General features: G+C 45.7%; 2 protein-coding genes across 2 annotated transcripts in view; one reads left to right on the top strand and one right to left on the bottom strand.

Moving 5' to 3' along the window:
• Nucleotides 1–3,999, top strand: part of LOC142775771 (uncharacterized) — an 82,023-nt gene extending 78,024 nt beyond the window's left edge. The window contains exon 4 of the mRNA XM_075877783.1: nucleotides 3,842–3,999. Coding sequence (XP_075733898.1) covers nucleotides 3,842–3,994 — 153 coding nt within the window. The 3' untranslated portion in view covers nucleotides 3,995–3,999. The remainder of the gene's footprint in view (nucleotides 1–3,841) is intronic.
• LOC119176506 (uncharacterized) overlaps nucleotides 1–18,488 on the bottom strand; it is a 140,086-nt gene that overhangs the window by 21,243 nt on the left and 100,355 nt on the right. The window contains exons 7-10 of the mRNA XM_075877781.1: nucleotides 7,308–7,407; nucleotides 6,383–6,473; nucleotides 758–881; nucleotides 229–469 (exon numbers count right to left, since the gene is read on the bottom strand). Coding sequence (XP_075733896.1) covers nucleotides 229–469; nucleotides 758–881; nucleotides 6,383–6,473; nucleotides 7,308–7,407 — 556 coding nt within the window. The remainder of the gene's footprint in view (nucleotides 1–228; nucleotides 470–757; nucleotides 882–6,382; nucleotides 6,474–7,307; nucleotides 7,408–18,488) is intronic.

Genomic DNA, 18,488 nt, shown 5'->3' with positions numbered 1-18,488 from the left:
TGCATTTAACGCAACGTTGTGCTATCTTTCAATCGTTCCTCGGCCACTCAGGGAGTGGTCGGTGCTGCTGTGACACAGTGTTGCAGTGTTCGGCCTTGAGGCTCTCTTGTACTTTATACGAAGAGGCTGATACTCTGACATTGTCGTATTATTGAGTAAATCGCACGAGCCTCACATGGACCGAAGTCACACCTGGTCGTCCTCAGTTGTGTTTGCTGCCATACGCACCTTGACCCCGCCAACTGCTGGGGTGACTGGGTCGGAAGAGACGTGCTTTGACTGCGGCTGGGCCAGTGATTTCCAGCGCTCCGGCCAACCGGCCGCGGGCGCCGCCGGCCGATCCGCGTCTTCCTTGCGGTCGTCCAACCGTCGTGTTATCCGGTCAGTGGGCGTGACGCAGGGCGTCGGGGGAGGTGTGAGGAGTGGCCACTGCCTTGTCTTTTCAGGTGCCCTTAACTGCACGGTGTGGCTGCGAAGGAATAGATAGATAGATAGATAGATAGATAGATAGATAGATAGATAGATAGATAGATAGATAGATAGATAGATAGATAGATAGATAGATAGATAGATAGATTTCAAGTTTTGAAGTGATTCCTTCGCTTCCCGTATGTTTTAGGATCAGTCGCATCGATAATCTCATGAGATAAAATCCTTGCGCATAACAGCCTGACCCACGTTTATTGCGGGGAACAATAAAAGTCAACATGAGGTTGATGATTAACAAGTAGTGCTCGAGTCGTGGTGCATTGCTCACCCGACACGTGACACCTTGTTGGTAGGCATCAGGCGCCACTTATCCTCGATCATCTTGCCGCTGCTCGTCGGGTTGACGCGCATCGCCAGGATCTCAACCTCCGACTGCCCGGGTGGCCTTGTGCCTGCGTCGTGCAGCGCGCGCTTCAGATCGCAGATTTATTTGCATAAGCATCGTGCCAGGGAGCTGTGAGTTGCATGATTAGTTGGCTTTAACAGTATCATGTGGACAGGATATATCATTCGATAACCCTGTTCGCATAGGCCTCCCCGTCGTATAACGGGGCTTGGCTGTTTACCCGAAAGACGTGGGTTCGTTTTGACGATCGCATTTCGATGGAGCCTAATGTAGGTACCCTTGTACGTCAGTGCATGTTAGCACGTGAGGGGTGGTCGAAATTACACGGTGTTGTCGAAAGTGATGGGGCTGTGAAGCCGCATTCCGTGACAACTGCACGATTGGTTATATTAAATCAAAGGATAATACATATGAGCACTTGAACATACAGTACACAATGCCTTTCGCTCAACTTCAAGGACGAGGCGAAACATCTTTTAAACAACAGTCTACTGAGTTTGTTCAACGTTGAAGATATGCTTCAAACTCCGAATCTTTCGAGCTCTAGCGACACAATCTTTTCAATGAACTAACGGCATGAAAAGGTCAAATATATCCCTCAGCGCGTGCTGTGTTCCATACGGTTACGATAGAACGCGGCTTCATGTCAAGGGTGGTCGACAAAGTTGACGGTGTCTTCAAACCAGATGCATCTTCTTTCATTTATCGTTTCACGAAGTGCAGAAGTGCGTGCATGCAACAAAAGTGTCAAAACATTTACTAACGATGTTTTTAGAGATATAGGAGCTGTTTAAATTCATGTTCAGTCGTTTATTGTATGCATTAAGTACCCTTTAGGCCAGGGGTCTGAAACATGTGGCCCGAAGCCCTCACATCACTGTTTTCGCCCCATTTTTTTCTCTAATTTTCTTAATAGGTATGTTCGTAAGCTGCGCAGACATGACTGGTCTAAAGCATGACGATAGTCATAGCGCGAGAAGAAAACGACGACACAGAGACAAGAAGGACACGAAGGAAGGACTCTGTGTCATCGTTTTGTTCTCGCGCTATAAATATCGTCATGCCATACCAACTAGCCCAAGCTGCCACACTTCTATGGTCTAAAGCGTCCTCTTCATGAGGCAGCCCGACTAGTCACCATGTCCTAAGACAGCCATGAACCAAGAACTATATACATTTCAGAATCGGCGTCCAGATTTTGGTCATTTTAGAGAACGGTATCGACATGTTGATAATTGGAACCAATTGTGCTTTAAAATAACCTGTATAAGAGATATTCAAAATGTTTTCTTTGGAATGGCAACGTTTTCTGAGCACTTGTGCACTCCACCTCCCGCTTTCACCTTCACTGCTCCGGCTCTTGCGGGACTATAGATTGTGTGAGCATACGGCCCTCTGGCTGATGTAATAATGAAACTGAGATTTAGTGATAAATATTGAGACCCCTGCTTTACAACAATCAGCCTCGTAGCCTCTGAGATTAGGTCCGCGGCCGAGCACCTAAAAAAAAAAAAAAAAACGTGGCCGGAGCTAATCACCGAGGCCACATGTTTATCATGATCGGCCTATAAATTCTGGCGCGTTGCTCGGCTGGCGCGCGCCCTCTTCGTCTTTTTCATCTTCTGCTTGCTCCTCGAGCACGTGCACCCTGCTAATTAGTTAAATGACTTAGCATTATTTAGATCAGTGGCAAATTAAGTAAGAGCATGTTATAATGAAGATGATTATGCCATGCTAATACCGAGCTAATTAAGCCTCATCACCATGCTATTGAGGCCATGTAAAGGCGAAACCGAGCTAATTATGACCAAGATCATTATCGCGATGTTTCTTAGAAGCGCACTAATAAAAGCCAAGTTAACTCGTATTTTAGCCATTAAACACGCTAATTAAACGTGGGGTAATTATAAAAGTGCTAATTATGGTTAAATACTTTGTATGCGGAGGAGTTGCTGTTTAGCGCTCATCGCGTGAAACGCTTGACAGGGAAACCGGCACTATAACATTCACGAGTTGAACTGCCTTCTAAACATCATGGAGCTTGTACCCAATTCGCTCAGGCGTCAATCATATTAACAGACATAGGCGGCGAAGATTGGGTCTACCCACCACCTTTCCTCTTGCCGAGGAGCTGTGCTCACGCCAAAGCGCCAGCGAGCGGCACGTACATCAAACTTAATCGCACAGACTAGGCACACACGCACAGAAAAAAACTAAAGATCATCACGTGGCTACGATGTCTGCAGTTTATTTCGACGTGTTCACGACGTACCATTCACAGCAAGCTCTCCTGATGGCATTTGCGCCAAGAAATGCTGCTATTTACGTGTTTGGGGAGACATTGCTTCTACGGATTTGTTACAGCAGAAAATCTTGAGATGTGTAACGTAAGTAACAGCAACGTGCTCTTTTATTTACTTATACTGTTCTTTAGAAGCGAAACGAGCTACATGAGAGGGCTGGGTGTGTGCCCATGTTGCCTTCGAGAGTGGAAATTTCGATGGTGAAAGCGGAACGAAAGAAATCGCCCGAAAGAGGACAAGCGCCTACAAACACACCTGTGGGAGGCGCTATGTTCATTTGTCCAAAAGAAAGCGCGACAATCACGCTAAACTGTCTGCACTGTTGAAATGCTGACAGAGCGGCGGCGCTGACACGTTTGCAGGCGTTGTTCCTTTGAAAACCACCGCAAATGCCGCACGTGCGTCTTTAACGCCATGCTCGTTCTTGTTGCCGTTTATATCAGCTAACGCTGTTATTGCCCGCTGCACGCTATCTTCCTGTCATGACCCCTGTATATTATAGTGAGCTCGCAGCAAACTCGCGTTCCCCAGAGGCTCGGGCCAACCGGCGTAACACCCCTGGCACCATGCGTATTATTAGGACGTTATAATGCAGAGCAAAGTTTATTAATGACACGAAAAAATAAAACTAAGCCAGATGACGTTGCTCATAAATATAACAAACAAGAGTACTAACGCACGCTTCTTTTGTTTGTGCTTACAGGCTTTGGAAGTGCCCAGGTGGTCAAAATTTCCGGAGCCCTCCACTACGGCGTCGCTCATAATCATATGGTGGTTTTGGGACGTTAAACCCCACATATCAATCAAGGCTTTGGAAGTGGAGGACCACTCAAATATACTTGCCCACAAGGCCTAATTCTTCGTGTGTATGTGTGTATTATCTGAGTGTCGCAAGACCAGTGCTGTGTATTAATTCAACCAGTTACAGTCGGTATTTACGTTTAAGCACTTTTTAAATGCGAAGCGTTTCTTAGCGAACTTCAGCTACTTTTACCATATCTATCTATCTATCTATCTATCTATCTATCTATCTATCTATCTATCTATCTATCTATCTATCTATCTATCTATCTATCTATCTATCTATCTATCTATCTATCTATCTATCTATCTGTCTGTCTGTCTGTCTGTCTGTCTGTCTGTCTGTCTGTCTGTCTGTCTGTCTGTCTGTCTGTCTGTCTGTCTGTCTGTCTGTCTGTCTGTCTGTCTGTCTGTCTGTCTGTCTGTCTGTCTGTCTGTCTGTCTGTCTGTCTGTCTGTCTGTCTGTCTGTCTGTCTGTCTGTCTATCTATCTATCTATCTATCTATCTATCTATCTATCTATCTATCTATCTATCTATCTATCTATCTATCTATCTATCTATCTATCTATCTATCTATCTATCTATCTATCTATCTATCTATCTATCTAGCCGCCTACAACATTTAGCTCTCCTGGCCGTTTCGATGATGGTATCAATACCAAAATTGCATTATATGACTATTTGACGAGCATAAATGACTAGTCATAACATGAGAATCATGACATGTATGCCATGAATGTCATGATTTACATTTGATGGTCCTGCTGCTCTTGCGGTGGTTTCGTTCACATGACAAATTGCAAAACTGCTATGATATGACACGATTGCATGGCGAACATAAGTGACAAACCCCCAACGTGGGAATCATGACATGCATGTCATGTAAGTCATGACTACACGCCACGCTTATGGTGAGGCCGTGGTCATTTCGCTAGCTTCACATATACCGAATTAGGAATCACGTGACGTGAATGGACGACGAAGGTGAATGACACGTTCACACATGATAATAATGATATGCGTGTTATGTAAAACATGACTACATGCTACGTTCATAGCGTGCTCGCGGCCATTTCGCCAGCTCCACATATACCAAATTTGGTTCACGTGACCTGAATAGACGACGAAGGTAAATGACACGTTCAAACATGATAATCATGACATGAAAGTCATCTACGGCATAATTTACGTCCGCCTCGTAACGTTGTGCAGATTTTAAAGTGACATGTCAACCTTCCTCATTCGTGCTTCGCATATCATCGATTCCCACTGTACGTGAAATCTGCCGATTCACCCCCCCCCCCCCCTTTTTTTTTGTCTTCGAATACGCAGCTTTTCAGTGCGATCGCGAGTGCACGCGTGGACAAGTCGCGGGCTCCCGTGGCGGTCACTGTAACGAACGAGCACCAGGCTTAAGTAAGGCAATGGCTGAAACAATGAATGTGACGAGTGATTTTTGAGCCTGTAGCGTCATTTGTCGAGAGAAAAAGAAGCGGAAGAAGAGAATTTATTGCGAATTTCAGGCAACGTGCTGCGCAATATTATTTGTCTCGCGTGGCAGCCTCGACTACCAATCAGCAGCATTTTCTGACCATGTTCAAAAAAGTTTTGCAGGGCCCCTTAAAGTTCGCGGGAGAGCCTGACATGGATCGGTATTTGCGGTGCATATGTGTACAGCAATGTTTTATTGCGAACCGCGGTGGGCTGCTTTCGTATCAGTGTGTCGGAATAATACATTTTCCACGCCGGCTATGTGACCATCGCACAAAGCAGCGAACACGCTTAAAGGGACCACTATGCGCCAGGGGCGAGACAGCCTTGCAACACTACATATTATGCTTCATCTGCTGCGAACGCGCGCATCTGTATACTTTATAATTTGATAACACTAAAGATTCATAATCCTAGAAATGATATTCCCAGAAAAATTCATTTTGTATTTCTGCTGATTGTTCTCAGTGCACTTCACTGTCACCCAAATCACCCTCTGTTGCGCCAGACACGTAACACATCGGGCGCAGGCCATTCTGCCCCCCCCCCCTTACTGGTAAAAAGAAAGTAAAAAAATTTCACGTAATTATAACCCCATATATTCCGTTCTGTATTACAGTATGTATATTCCTTTTCAATTGCTTGTCGTTTCCAGGTAGAGCTGATGCACTGTTAAGTACTATAGATGAGATATGAACTTTCGTGGTGCAGGGAAGTCAACCAAAAGTCACGCCTCTAAAATGTTTTTGAGCATTCTCCAGCGAGGTCGTCGTAATGCAGCGCCTGGTGCTCACAGAACTCCTGAATGAACGCCCAGTGGCTGACTGACGGAGGTCAGTCAACCGTCGTCCAGCAGCAACCGCACTCAAGGTCAACTACGTCTACTCGATTCACGTAACGCTCTGTTGCTTGCAGCGCGTGCGATATTTATGAATATAAACATCGACTTACTTGGACGCACTTTGAACTTCAGCGGGACTCGCTCGTTTGGCTTGAGAACGCCGTGGTCGGGGTTGAACTGCAGCCCGTTGGCCTTAGTGACCTTTAAAGAGAACAATCCACCCGCGCCTGCTATGCGTTGCGAAAGGCACAGCGACACATCACGGACGAGCATGCATCATGAACGGCAGTGCAGTAACACCCTGGCTCTGCGAAGTATTTTTACACGGCCAGCGGCATATTTAAGAAGAAATTATACTTGCGCTTTACGGACCATTACGTCGTCACGTTGTGGTCAGCCCTTTGTCACGTCTTTAATTGAATTCGCTCATGGACAGAGTCAATTATACAAAACATCCACCGCTTAAACAATACACTGAAAATGGAGCAAACAAAATTGCGATAATCTTCTAACAATTTTCACAGGCACATGTAGAGGTAAAACGAAGTGTAATGTAGCACATTGCCTGACTGCACGCATCTTATACACCAGAAATAAAACGAACGCCTGTCTAAACCTCCGTGAACCTTACGAATTCAACAGTCGACCAAAAATCTCATCTATGCAAGCACCGATTATGTTCTCGTGTACCATTCGTGCCCTTATACGTTGAATTCATAATAGCTCGAGTGCATGAGCCTTGACTGTCAGGATTCATTCAGCGACGTCATTGACCTCGCGTGGAGGCACCGTTGCCACTTCGACACGTATGTGTCTTATCGAGCCACGGTACAAGTGAACTACACAATCATGCAACGTCACGCACAGAATAACACGAGAAACGTTCACCCGTGGGAAGTTGCGCCATGCTCGCGGCGCGCATGTGGGCGGTTACCTCGACTCACACAGTACGCTAATACGTGCGCGATGTGTGAATTCCCAGTGCTAGTCGTACTCATGAATGTGGAGGCAAACGAAGAGAGAAAAAAAGATTACCCTGAAGGCCACATGGTGCGAGCTCCTGTTGGCGAACTCGCACGCTTCGTACTGAGCATCCGGGTCGCCCTCCTTAACTTTGATGACAGAGGTTGGTTTGCTGCGGAGTGAAAATGACGCAGTTGTTGGGAAAATGAGAGAAGACACATGGGTATTACGAAACGTTACGAAAGCTGCGGCAAGCTGGAGGAGTAAAGCTAATCCTTAGCGTCCCTGGCGCTCCAGTAGATTGTGCAAGCGAGTTCATCAAGAACACAGAAGTATTTGTGGCGCAAACTTGGGAGAAAAAAAACAACAACAATGAGAGAGACCGGAAGGGCACACATCGCCCAACGTTACCAGAGCTGGGCAAAGATGCATTGAAATTCTATCGTGATACGATACATGTTACTCAGACAAGAACTATTTGGATACAGGTACAAGATACCACCACGCTCATTGTATGCGATACGATACCCTCGAATTGTATTATTAAAATATTTTAATGCAATCACGAATTTGTTAATATATATCTACAAATCGTAGCGCTAAAGTTTATTAAGTGCGACCAATTTTGTTTTATTTGAATGAAATCTCTGTTAGTGTTTACAAAGTTATGTATTTCTTGGTTTAGCTGCTTAGGTAAAATGCGGTTGCTTTGGCTGCTTAGCATGACAGCTCTCTATACTTCGCTGGAGGCAGTTCTTGCTTGTCGCTTTGGTAATTGGTAGAAGTCGCTGTTTTTCTTGCCGATCAACTAGCAGGCCGCCATGCAATCGCAAGCCTTCCCACAGTAGTGCAAAAAGCGCAGTGCAAATATTTCGCCCGTAAACGTATTACGGTTTCCGCAGTACGGGATCACCGTATATGCAGCTTTACATCTGCAAGGACAGCGGTATCAACCAGATTTGTGACACCTCGTGTTTACTTGGAGGACATAAAACTACGATCACTTTTATATTCTACTTATCTGCTCGCGGAAAGCCTTTGCCAGAGACGTACTCAGTTACGCGCAATCTTTTATTTCTACAAGAGAACATGTGCAGCCCAGAAAGGACTCAGAGGTGTTGTACAGTTGCACAATGCTCCGCAGGACACCGCGCCGCCATTTACACCATGGTAACAATTATAGCTCCGATTACCTGAGGTTTAGTAACAGCAAAAGCATTGAACGAAGCTTAAACGTGGGAAACAAACATATCCAAGTAAAGCAGAAAAAGCTATTCCGTATTAGACACAGTGAATAATTATAACACCATACAGGAGACACCCTAAAGCTAATAATAACTGTTGCGTTTAACAGCCCGAAACAATCCGCCGTGGTGGTCTAGTGGCTAAAACACTCGGCTGCTGAACCACAGGTCGCGGGATCGAATCCCGGCCGAGGTGGCCACATTTTCGATGGAGGCGGAAATGCTTGCCCGTGTGCTTAGATTTAGGTGAACGCTGAAGAACCCTAAGTGGTCGAAATTTCCGGAGCCCTCTCCTAATCATATGGTGGTTTTGAGACGTTAAGCCCCAACAATTGAATTGAATTGAATTGTTTATTTTCAACATAATACATGTCGAGGGACGGTACGGCTAAAGGCAGAATTAACTGCTTCACAATGGCCTTACCACCCAAGCACTGTCCAACAGGGTTGTGACCATCATTAAGAAATTATACACTAGAAAGCGGAAGCTCTGCACGGAAATAAAGAAAAAAAAACATGACATGACGCTATTTTCAAGACATGGCGACATACCTACAGGGATAGTACAATTATTATTATTATTATTATTATTATTATTATTATTATTATTATTATTATTATTATTATATTGCCTCCCAAAACCAAGATATGGCAAAGAGAGACGCCATAGTGAATGACTCCAGAAATTTCGACCACATTAGCTGTAAAAGCTAGATGTAAGCACACAGGCATCTATAGCGTTTTGCCTCCGTCGAAATGTCGCCCCAGTGGCCTGCAGCTGAGCACCATAACCTGTACACCGCCACGGCAGGTAAACCATGACAACAAGGAAGTTGGTATAACACCACAGAAAACACAGTGGATATGGACAACAGCTTAACACGGTTCGTTCGGATGCTCATGAGAAGAAATAATATTTACTATAGCAATGTTCCTTCAATTCCTTTGTCAACATTTTCAAGATGACTCCTAATAATTTACGTCATTGTAGTGCAAACTCAATTTCACCACTTACTAAATAGCAAGCAGAATTTTATTCACTGCATACTGCAGAATGGCACACAGTTAAAAGGAAGAATAAAAGCAGAGGGCTTGCTTTGGCCGCACGTTAAAGGGCCACTCACGAGTCATCACCCCGCTTTCAATAAGGGGTGATTTTCTCCTCTCCTTCGCTACCCTTCGCACACGCGATGCATCCTCCTCGCCCATAAAATCGTAAAAGCACGTGGGCAATGTCAGAGCCTATCAGGATTTCGCGCTTTTCAGCTGCACGCTCTTATTGCCGGTTGCGCAGTTGTAAACACACAAAATGAAGTGTGATCGCTTGATAGCTCACGATATTCATGCGAGACAAGGAATAACAAATGGGCGGCTGCATGGTGAAGCGGTGCAAGAGACAAATCACATTTGCCGGATATTTCGCGTATATAGACCAGTCGATAGCATGTACACTATCGACGTCACGGGAACTACTGTCTGCGTCAAAGGAATGCGCAAGAAGCACAAGAAATATCAGAATAGAATATTGCGCGCGTTTTTTTTTATTGTGAGAATCTGGTGAGTAGCCCTTATAGACTAGCAGGCCTGAAAAATAAAAATAAAGAGATATAGGTAATGCATGGGATAGAAAAGGTCAGTTGAGATGAAACTTGTGCTAAAAATCAAATAACGATATTAGAAATCCATTGAATAAAATAATAGACGCACTGCAAGATCGCTCTTGCAAGATTAAAGCTGGTTTTACGTCTAGAATCGGTACCAGGTATCCTTTAGCTGTAAGAATCTTATTTACATACAGGTTATGTGGTTATGTCGTTATAAAAGGGAAACGAAGACAAAAGTGAGCCCCGTAACTGTCTGCATCTGGTGCGACACCTCCACAGGCTGAGCTCACAAGGGATGGGGCTAAGGAAGGATTACAAGGTTAGGATTAAAGGTAGAGATAGATAGATAGAGAGAGAGAGAGAGAGAAGAGAGAGAGAGAGAGGGAGAGAGGAGAGAGAGAGAGAGAGAGAGAGGAGAGGAGAGAGAGAGAGAGAGAGGAGAGAGAGAGAGAGAGAGAGAGAGAGAGAGAGAGAGAGAGAGATGAGAGAGAGAGAGAGAGAGATGCGCAGGGACAGCGAGCGACGACGGAAGAGAAGATAGAAAGATGAAACACAGTCGCAGGAGTTCGAGGACGGGGCACCACTGGCGAGAGAGAGCTCTTGTCGGCAAGAGGAGATGGCGCAGGGCTAATTCAGTCGGCCAGAGCTACGCTGTCGTCGTCATCGGGAACCGGCGTCAGAAGGTGGCGTAGGACCAACCCAGTCGGCCAGAGCTGCACTGTCGTCGGAGATCACGAGGGCACAACCGGTCGGCACGGAATTCAGCGAGCGAGTTCACATACAGGTCAATACTGTAGCATGTAAGTTAAGCTTGCATCCACGAAGCTTTTCAAATCGCATATGTGTGAAAGTTACAAGACACGAAGAAGCCCAAATCTTGCGTTCTTGAGATTCGGTAACGAAGCGCAACGGAAGATAAGCCTAGATTACGACACTACAGCGGCTTCAGAATTTGTGCAACAGCGCAGCGAGGATTGTACTTAGCGGTACAGGAGAGTGGTAAAGAGCCAGATAGGTGTCGTGGCACAAACACAACTAAAAATAACATAGAAAGAAAGAAATCAAGAAAACAAAAGGTATGGTGGGCGTAGATGTTTTCTAGTTTTTCCATCGAAACGACGTGAGCACCAGCACGTGACTTTGCTCCATGAATACGGACGCGCCTGCCTCGGACGCGCCTGCCTAGGATCACCTGCCTTCGCTGGAAGACTCAGGCGGAATGATAAAATAATGACACTGTCTTTGGTTTTATTCTGGTGGCTCAGTGGCGACAGTATCAGCTCAGTGGTGACAGGTGGCTCAGCGGCGACAGTATCAGGGTGGCCGTAGTCCTCAGGGGCAGTAAATCCTGTAGACTCAGTGCGGGTCGGATAACGGTGGTTCGGTGGACGGAATGAGTTGCTGCAAGTGGGGTACGAGCCAGAAGGCAATGGCCACTGGCTGCGGCAGTAACGAGCAATGTGTCCCGCGCGACGACAGCGGAAGCAGATTGGCTTATCATCAGCTGTTCGTCATTCAGACGGGTTTCTGGTTCGAATAGAGTACGGACGGCGAATTCTCATGTCCACAGAAGCTATCGAGGGATCAGTATTATCCAGGGTGGGTGCAGTGGACAGGATACCCAAATTAGCGAATTCCTGACGGACAGCCTGGATCAAGGAGACAGCTGGCGTTGAGGCGTCGGGCAACGTCGGTTTGTTGGCAGCTGGGTAAGCGGCCTCGAGTGGACGTCGGACGATGCGCGTCACGTGTTCGGTTGTAGACGGCTGACAAGGAGTGGCTTCCCAAGACGACGTTTCAGCGGTGTTGGGTAGGCGCTGGAACTGGTGTAAAATGCGTCGACTCTTCGCCTGCTCGAGACGGCATCATTCTTTGATCACGGTGTCGATGGTCGTTGCGTTCGTAAATACAAGCAGGCTGAACGCATCGTCGGTGATTCCTTTTAAAACATGCGACATCTTGTCGGCCTCAGTCATGTCGGGATCGGCCCTTTGGCACAACGCTAAGACGTCTTTAATATAAGTCAAGTAGGGCTCAGTGGACGTCTGTGTACGTATGGCCAATAGCTTTCGGGCATCAAGCTGTTGACCAAACGGGTTGCCAAAGAGGTCGCGGAGCTGTTTAAACATTTCCCAGCTTGTGATTTCGTGCTCGTGGGTCTCAAATCAGATGCAACGGGCCTTGTCAAGATAGAAAAAAACATTCGCAAGCATAACGGTTGGGTCCCAGCCATATTGCTTGCTGACGCGCTCGTACTTACTAAGCCACTTGTCCACATTCGCGTTGACCTCTCCAGTAAAGGTACCGGGATCACGGGGTTGCGTTAGGGCGACGTACCGGGTTGTTGTCGTTGCCGAGGTAGGTGACGAAGTCGTTTCCTCACACGGAGCCATGGTAGCAGACTTAAGGAGGCGTCCACTGCGTAGCTCCGCTGCCAAAAGAGTACCCCACACCTCCAGCAAAATGTTACGTGGAAAATAACAGTAGCGGCGAAATCACGTAACAATATATATATATATATATATATATATATATATATATATATATATATATATATATATATATATATATATATATATATATATATATATATATATATATATATATATATAAGAATATGAGGGGTTCCTGTTCTGCCATAGTGGGGTTCATATAGTATATACTCTGAATTTTCTTCTACACGCTACCATAACAGAGCGCGTGATTAATATTCAAATCGCGCAGCCCTCTTTTCAAGTTTTTGCTATCTATATACTAATCATGTAATTTTGGTGACACGGAATTAAAAGAAAAGTGCGTCTGTGTGTACTGAGGTCTCGACGCACATTGGTCACACCGCAGTGAAAGAAAATTCGAGCTATATTTGTAAAATGAAATATTAAGGAAATAATAATATAAGCCATCATCACGAGTAGGACTTAAAAAGGCAGAAATGATGAAAAAACGAAAAACGAAAGTCGAGCGGTTAGGCATCTTGATGCTTTTTTAGGTCACCTAGCCATGAATATTACAAATATTCAACTTCGACCGTAATGTGATATGAAATAATCAGCTTCTTGAAAAATGGAGATGACACAGCTATAGTCAATGTCAACCGAGTCATACGTTTCCTTTTTAGTGACTCTTTAAAGGATTCGAGGTGGCCAAACTGCATGCTGTGTGCCTTGGACACGTAGGTAGAGAGATGATCCGTTATAAACGTAATGTGAATTTTGTGGGAAAAATAAATTTTTTGGTCGAAGCTGCTCGTATGGTTAAAATTCATCAAAATACGCTTTCCCTGTGGTATACACTTGCTTAGACGTGTCTGCCATGCCTGGAAGGCACCCTGAAAGTCCTCAACGGGAACGTCTGTCGGAAAAGTTGTTATTTGCTTTTAGTTGTGTCCACGCTCTCCCAAAATGTTTCCTTTAAGCTCTCTCTTCAGTCCGGAAAAACAAATATATAAATGTAGCGTGGAGCCAAGATAGGACTGTAAGGGTAAAGGTGGACCGCCGGAGTGTTGCTCCGGGTCAGGATGTTGGGAGCTATGAAGGGCCTGTGGCTGGGGGCATTGTCATGGCGGAGCTTGACCATATGTCTTTGATGTCAGACCTCACGCGCGCGACCCGGCGTTTCAATCTCTTGCGTACCTTCAGTAAAAGGCAGCGCTGGCAGTTTCTCCCTGTGGTAGAAACTCTCAATTCGCACGATGCTGAATTAACGGTCGGAACACAATACTTCGCTCACACGTTCCACATTTTCGTTGTTTCTGATAGCGTTTGGGAGTCCAGAACGGGGTTCGTCGGTGACCTCCTCCCAGCCCTCTTTGAACGTCTTGTGTCACCTCCCGGACTGCGAGCTTGAAATGCAGTAATCTGTGAAGGTCTCTTGGAGCATAAGAAATGTTTCTGGTTCATTCTTTTTCTGTTACGCGCAAAACGTGATAGTGTATCGCCGTTGAAATGAACGCTCCATCACGCCGTGTTGCACAGTCGAAAAAAAAAAAGCCGTGAAGGCACGTCTTTCCACTCACAATGCTTTGAATAAACGGGCGGCTGGCGACCAGCTGCGTTGGAAGGGAACATCCCCCGCCACATTTCCCGACCAAACTTACCGCACTGCCATGAATAGTCGGGTCCCACTAACATTGTGCGCGCAACTTTCATAAGAAAACTTGCATGCTCAGGGCTAGCTCATTTGTATATTTGTGCATATTTTGCTCATTGTCTTCATGTATTTGATATTCGTGCTTTTTTTAGACAAAGCCAAGCGAGCTCATTCCGTCAAAATAAAAAGCGTTGCATCGATTATGTTTTCAATGTTTGTATTGATTAACTAAAAACAACTGTTAAACATACTCGAGTCGAAGTACACAACTGATACCCAAGCGCGCACGTCGCAGACGGACAAAGACGTTGCTGCAGTGTATATGAGCGGATGGACTCACCTTACCCACGTGTTGGGACCCTGGGGCTTGTTGTCCCTGTCCAGGATCAGCGCCTTGTACTCCCAAACGGTCTCCTCGACCCTGTCATCTGCGGACGGAGCGCGCCGTTGAGCGCTGCTGCGCGCCAGCTTGCAGAAAGCCGCCACTCACTGCCTGTCGTCATGCCGCCGACCGGGGTCTGCTCGAGGGGCGGAGGGGACCGGGAGAAGCATAGCGCTGCCGCGACACCGTCCCGCCCACGTTGCCTCTTGTGGCTTCGCTCTCACGCCGACACGCGGCCCTATTCTCCCATTCACTAAGTCATGACTGCACAGGTGAAGAAGAAGACGAAATAGAGAAATGCACCCGCCCATCACCCAAACACCGGCAGTGGGCAAGCACCATTCCGTGTGGGAACACAGTGTTCAAGTGCTGCTGCACGCACGTCTGGCAACCGTGCACATGGAATGAAAAGAAACTCCCAAATATAGCTGTTGGTATACTACGTCACAAAACCACGGTATGACTAAGGGAGACTCGGTACAGGAGTGCTACAGAAAGTTCTACTACCTCGGATTCTTCGACGTACACATGCATACACCCAAGCACTTGAGCTGTTAGCGTTCCGCCTCCGTCGTAATGCATACGCCGCGGGTGGCATACGCCGCGGCCGGTCCCGCGTAAGCTGTTGAGCACAGCAACTAGCGGACAACCATGGTGGGTGAGAAGTATAATACCTGTAAGGTATTGTACATAGTGTGGGGTCTAGAAGTGAGGCACCACGCTTTCAGAACAACCTGACGCAGTTGACATGGTCGGACCAAACCAAACACAACACACATTTATTAAATGCGAAGCATTTCTTCTCCAACTTCGGCGACTTTGAGCGCATCTATCTATCTATCTATCTATCTATCTATCTATCTATCTATCTATCTATCTATCTATCTATCTATCTATCTATCTATCTATCTATCTATCTATCTATCTATCTATCTATCTATCTATCTATCTATCTATCTCCACAACATTTAGCTGTCCTGGCCGTTTCAATGATGGTATCGATACTCAAATTGGTATAGCATTACATGGCTGCTTGACGAGCATAAGCGACTTTGTCATAACATGAGAATCATGACATGTATGCCATGAATGTCATGATTTACAGTTCATGTCTTGCTGATCTTGCGGTCGTTTAGTTCACATGACAAATTCCAAAACGGGTATGATATGACAGGAGTGCATGGCAAACATCCTGAATATCACCCCGGGTATGCGCCACCATCGAGTACAGACCCACTACCGAGTACACCAGAGGCTGGCGTTGTACAAAAATCATCCTATGCAAAGTGGACAACGCGAAACACGTGAAAGAGAGAAAAAGAAAGAACGAAAAAAATAGAAAGAGGCGGAATAGAAAGCGATGAAATAGAAAAGAAAAATAGAAATAGAGGAAATAAGGACAAGAGAAAGATGTTGAAAAAAACAGGCATGCAATGAGAAAAACAGAAAAAGAAAGACAGAGAAACAAAAAAGTCACGGCTTTTTCGCAAAGGCGAAGCAATGAACGCGATAGCAACAAATTGGAAGGTCACGTGCAGAATGGCAAGCTGATCGAACGTGCCCCACGTTTCTCACGCACAAATGTTGCACGAAACGCACTCTCAGAGAGAGATGAACGCGAATAAGCGTCTCCGTTGTTACCTCGCTGTGTCTGAAAAGCACACCCTTTGCGCAAATGATGACTGTGCAGCGATTGCAGTGACCTTTGTGCGCCCGGTAACTACAACAAAATCGTTGCGGTGAAAGTTCAAGGCCATACAAGATTTACGATCCTCCCTACAGCGAGATAAGGGCGCGCGAGTGAGTGTCCTCCTCTCCACGGGGTGAAGTACGTGTGGGAGATGAGAGTGCGTGGCTGCGTCGTGATGATGTAGCGACGCGCTCATTGTGCCATCTTGCTGGTAATGCTGAAAACACGATAGTTCCCTCTGAGACGTCCGTGTCCAGGGGTAAGTGATGTAGTAGATATAAATGGCTTGTGCTCCTCGATGGCTCAGTGGTTAACGCCTCGCACTCACGTCCCAGAGGTCCCACGTACGATTTTGCGCGCCGGAGTCTTTTCCTGGATTTTTTCTCTCTTGCGATATCATATATATATATATATATATATATATATATATATATATATATATATATATATATATATATATATATATATATATATATATATATATATATAAATATATATATATATATATATATATATATATAGGCAGGCATGGTGGTTGAGTGGCCGTAGCGTTGCATATAGTCCAGTAGATCCTCCGTGAGCGGTCACAACGTGGTTTATTTCGACGTTTCGGCCTACAGTCTGGCCTTCATCAGGATTAAAGATACAGTTTGTTGGTGCTCAGCTTTATACAATCTCAAATCAGAGGGCAAGGAAAGAGGAAAAAAAGACAGAAAAAAGCAAAAAGAAAAAAAGAAAAAAAAAGAAGAAGAAGGAATGAAAAAGAAGAAAAAAGAGAAGAGAAAAATAATATACGGTGGACGCCCCTCGGGTGCCCCCTTCCACTCTTCCTTCTACTTCCCCCTTCATCTCTCTCCCCCTCTCCCCTTCACCTTTCTGATGTCAGCGGTCTGTGTATGTTTCCGTTCACGAACGCATTCCTCCCGATCAGACGGCCCCTCCTGGCACTGGCGGTTCGGTGTGGGGCAAAAAAGAGCTTTTCAGGAAGTCCTAAGCCTTTAACTACTCGGGGTCCCGTAAACAATTCGTCGTAGAAGGATGGGTGCCGCGTATTGTGGCAGAGGCTGGTAAGCGGGCACTTTAGGAAGTTCTAAGCCTTTAACTACTCCGCGCCCTGTCAACATTTCGTCGTAAAAATAGGGGTGCCCCGTATTGCGGTAGGCTGTGCAAGCGGGTGCAATGCGAATTCCTTGCCCGCTTCTAAATTACGCGTGTAGTGGGGGCCTCCCAGCTGTGCACAGGGGTGCTGTTGGGCATGTCGTGCATAGCACAATTGATTTGGTAGTAAAATAAAACAGAAAACAGACGACAGCTGCACTTAGGAAGAGTAGTTACACTTGGAATTGTTTTGGGTTGTCCAGTGCCCTTCGCAGCTGCAGTGCCGTGAACTCAGTTACTATTTTCATTGTTGCCGTTATTGTTTTCTAATGCTTTAATTGCTGCAAGTGTACCAGGATTCTCATTTATTCCTCTATCGAGGGTGTTAAATCAGTGGATAAGGTATGACTCTCGTTGTTCACGTTCTCGATTTGATTTAAATCCCGTCTCTAAGAGCGTTACTGATAGTTTGTCGAATGCATGGTTGGGAAGATTGAGATGTTTTGATAGAGGTAGAGTTGGAGCTGATTTCGCATGGGCTCTGTGATTATTGAAGCGAATCCTAAATGGTGTTTCTGTTTGTCCGATGTACCATCATACCACACACGTGTACTGCATACCACACACGTTGCATTCAAGTAGGTATACCACATTAGATGAATCGCATGTTAGGGTTCCTCGTATGTTAATCGAAAACTTGGATTGTGTGCTGGTTGCTTTGTGTGTTTCTCACATCACCTTACATACAAGACATCGTGGCTTTAAACAAGGTCGGCATGAATTATTGGGGGGTGATGTGTTAATTTGAGAGTGGACAAGTGTGTCTTTGAGGTTACGTGGTCGTCGGTAAACGACGCCTGGAGCGGATGGGAATGCGCGTTTCAGACGTTCACTTTGTTCCAGAATGTTGTAATGTCGGGATTTTGTTTACATTGGGGAAGTTTGTGCTGTAAGTCAAGCAGAGGTTTGTTCGTTGTGGGTCTTCTCGTGGTGGTCGCTTCATAAGTAAGTCTTCACGCTTTAGTTTTCTCGCTTTTTGAACAGCGTCATTAATTACATGTGGGGGGTATTTTTGTTTCTCGAGCATAAGTTTTAGCCTCTGTGAGCTCGTGTCAAAGTCAGCGTCTCTAGAGCAGATTCGCTTAA

Source organism: Rhipicephalus microplus, chromosome X (genome assembly GCF_043290135.1).
Source record: "Rhipicephalus microplus isolate Deutch F79 chromosome X, USDA_Rmic, whole genome shotgun sequence".
In the NCBI taxonomy this organism is placed as follows: domain Eukaryota; kingdom Metazoa; phylum Arthropoda; class Arachnida; order Ixodida; family Ixodidae; genus Rhipicephalus; species Rhipicephalus microplus.
Note: the sequence above shows the minus strand (reverse complement) of the source record. Positions and strands in the feature narration are given on the sequence as shown.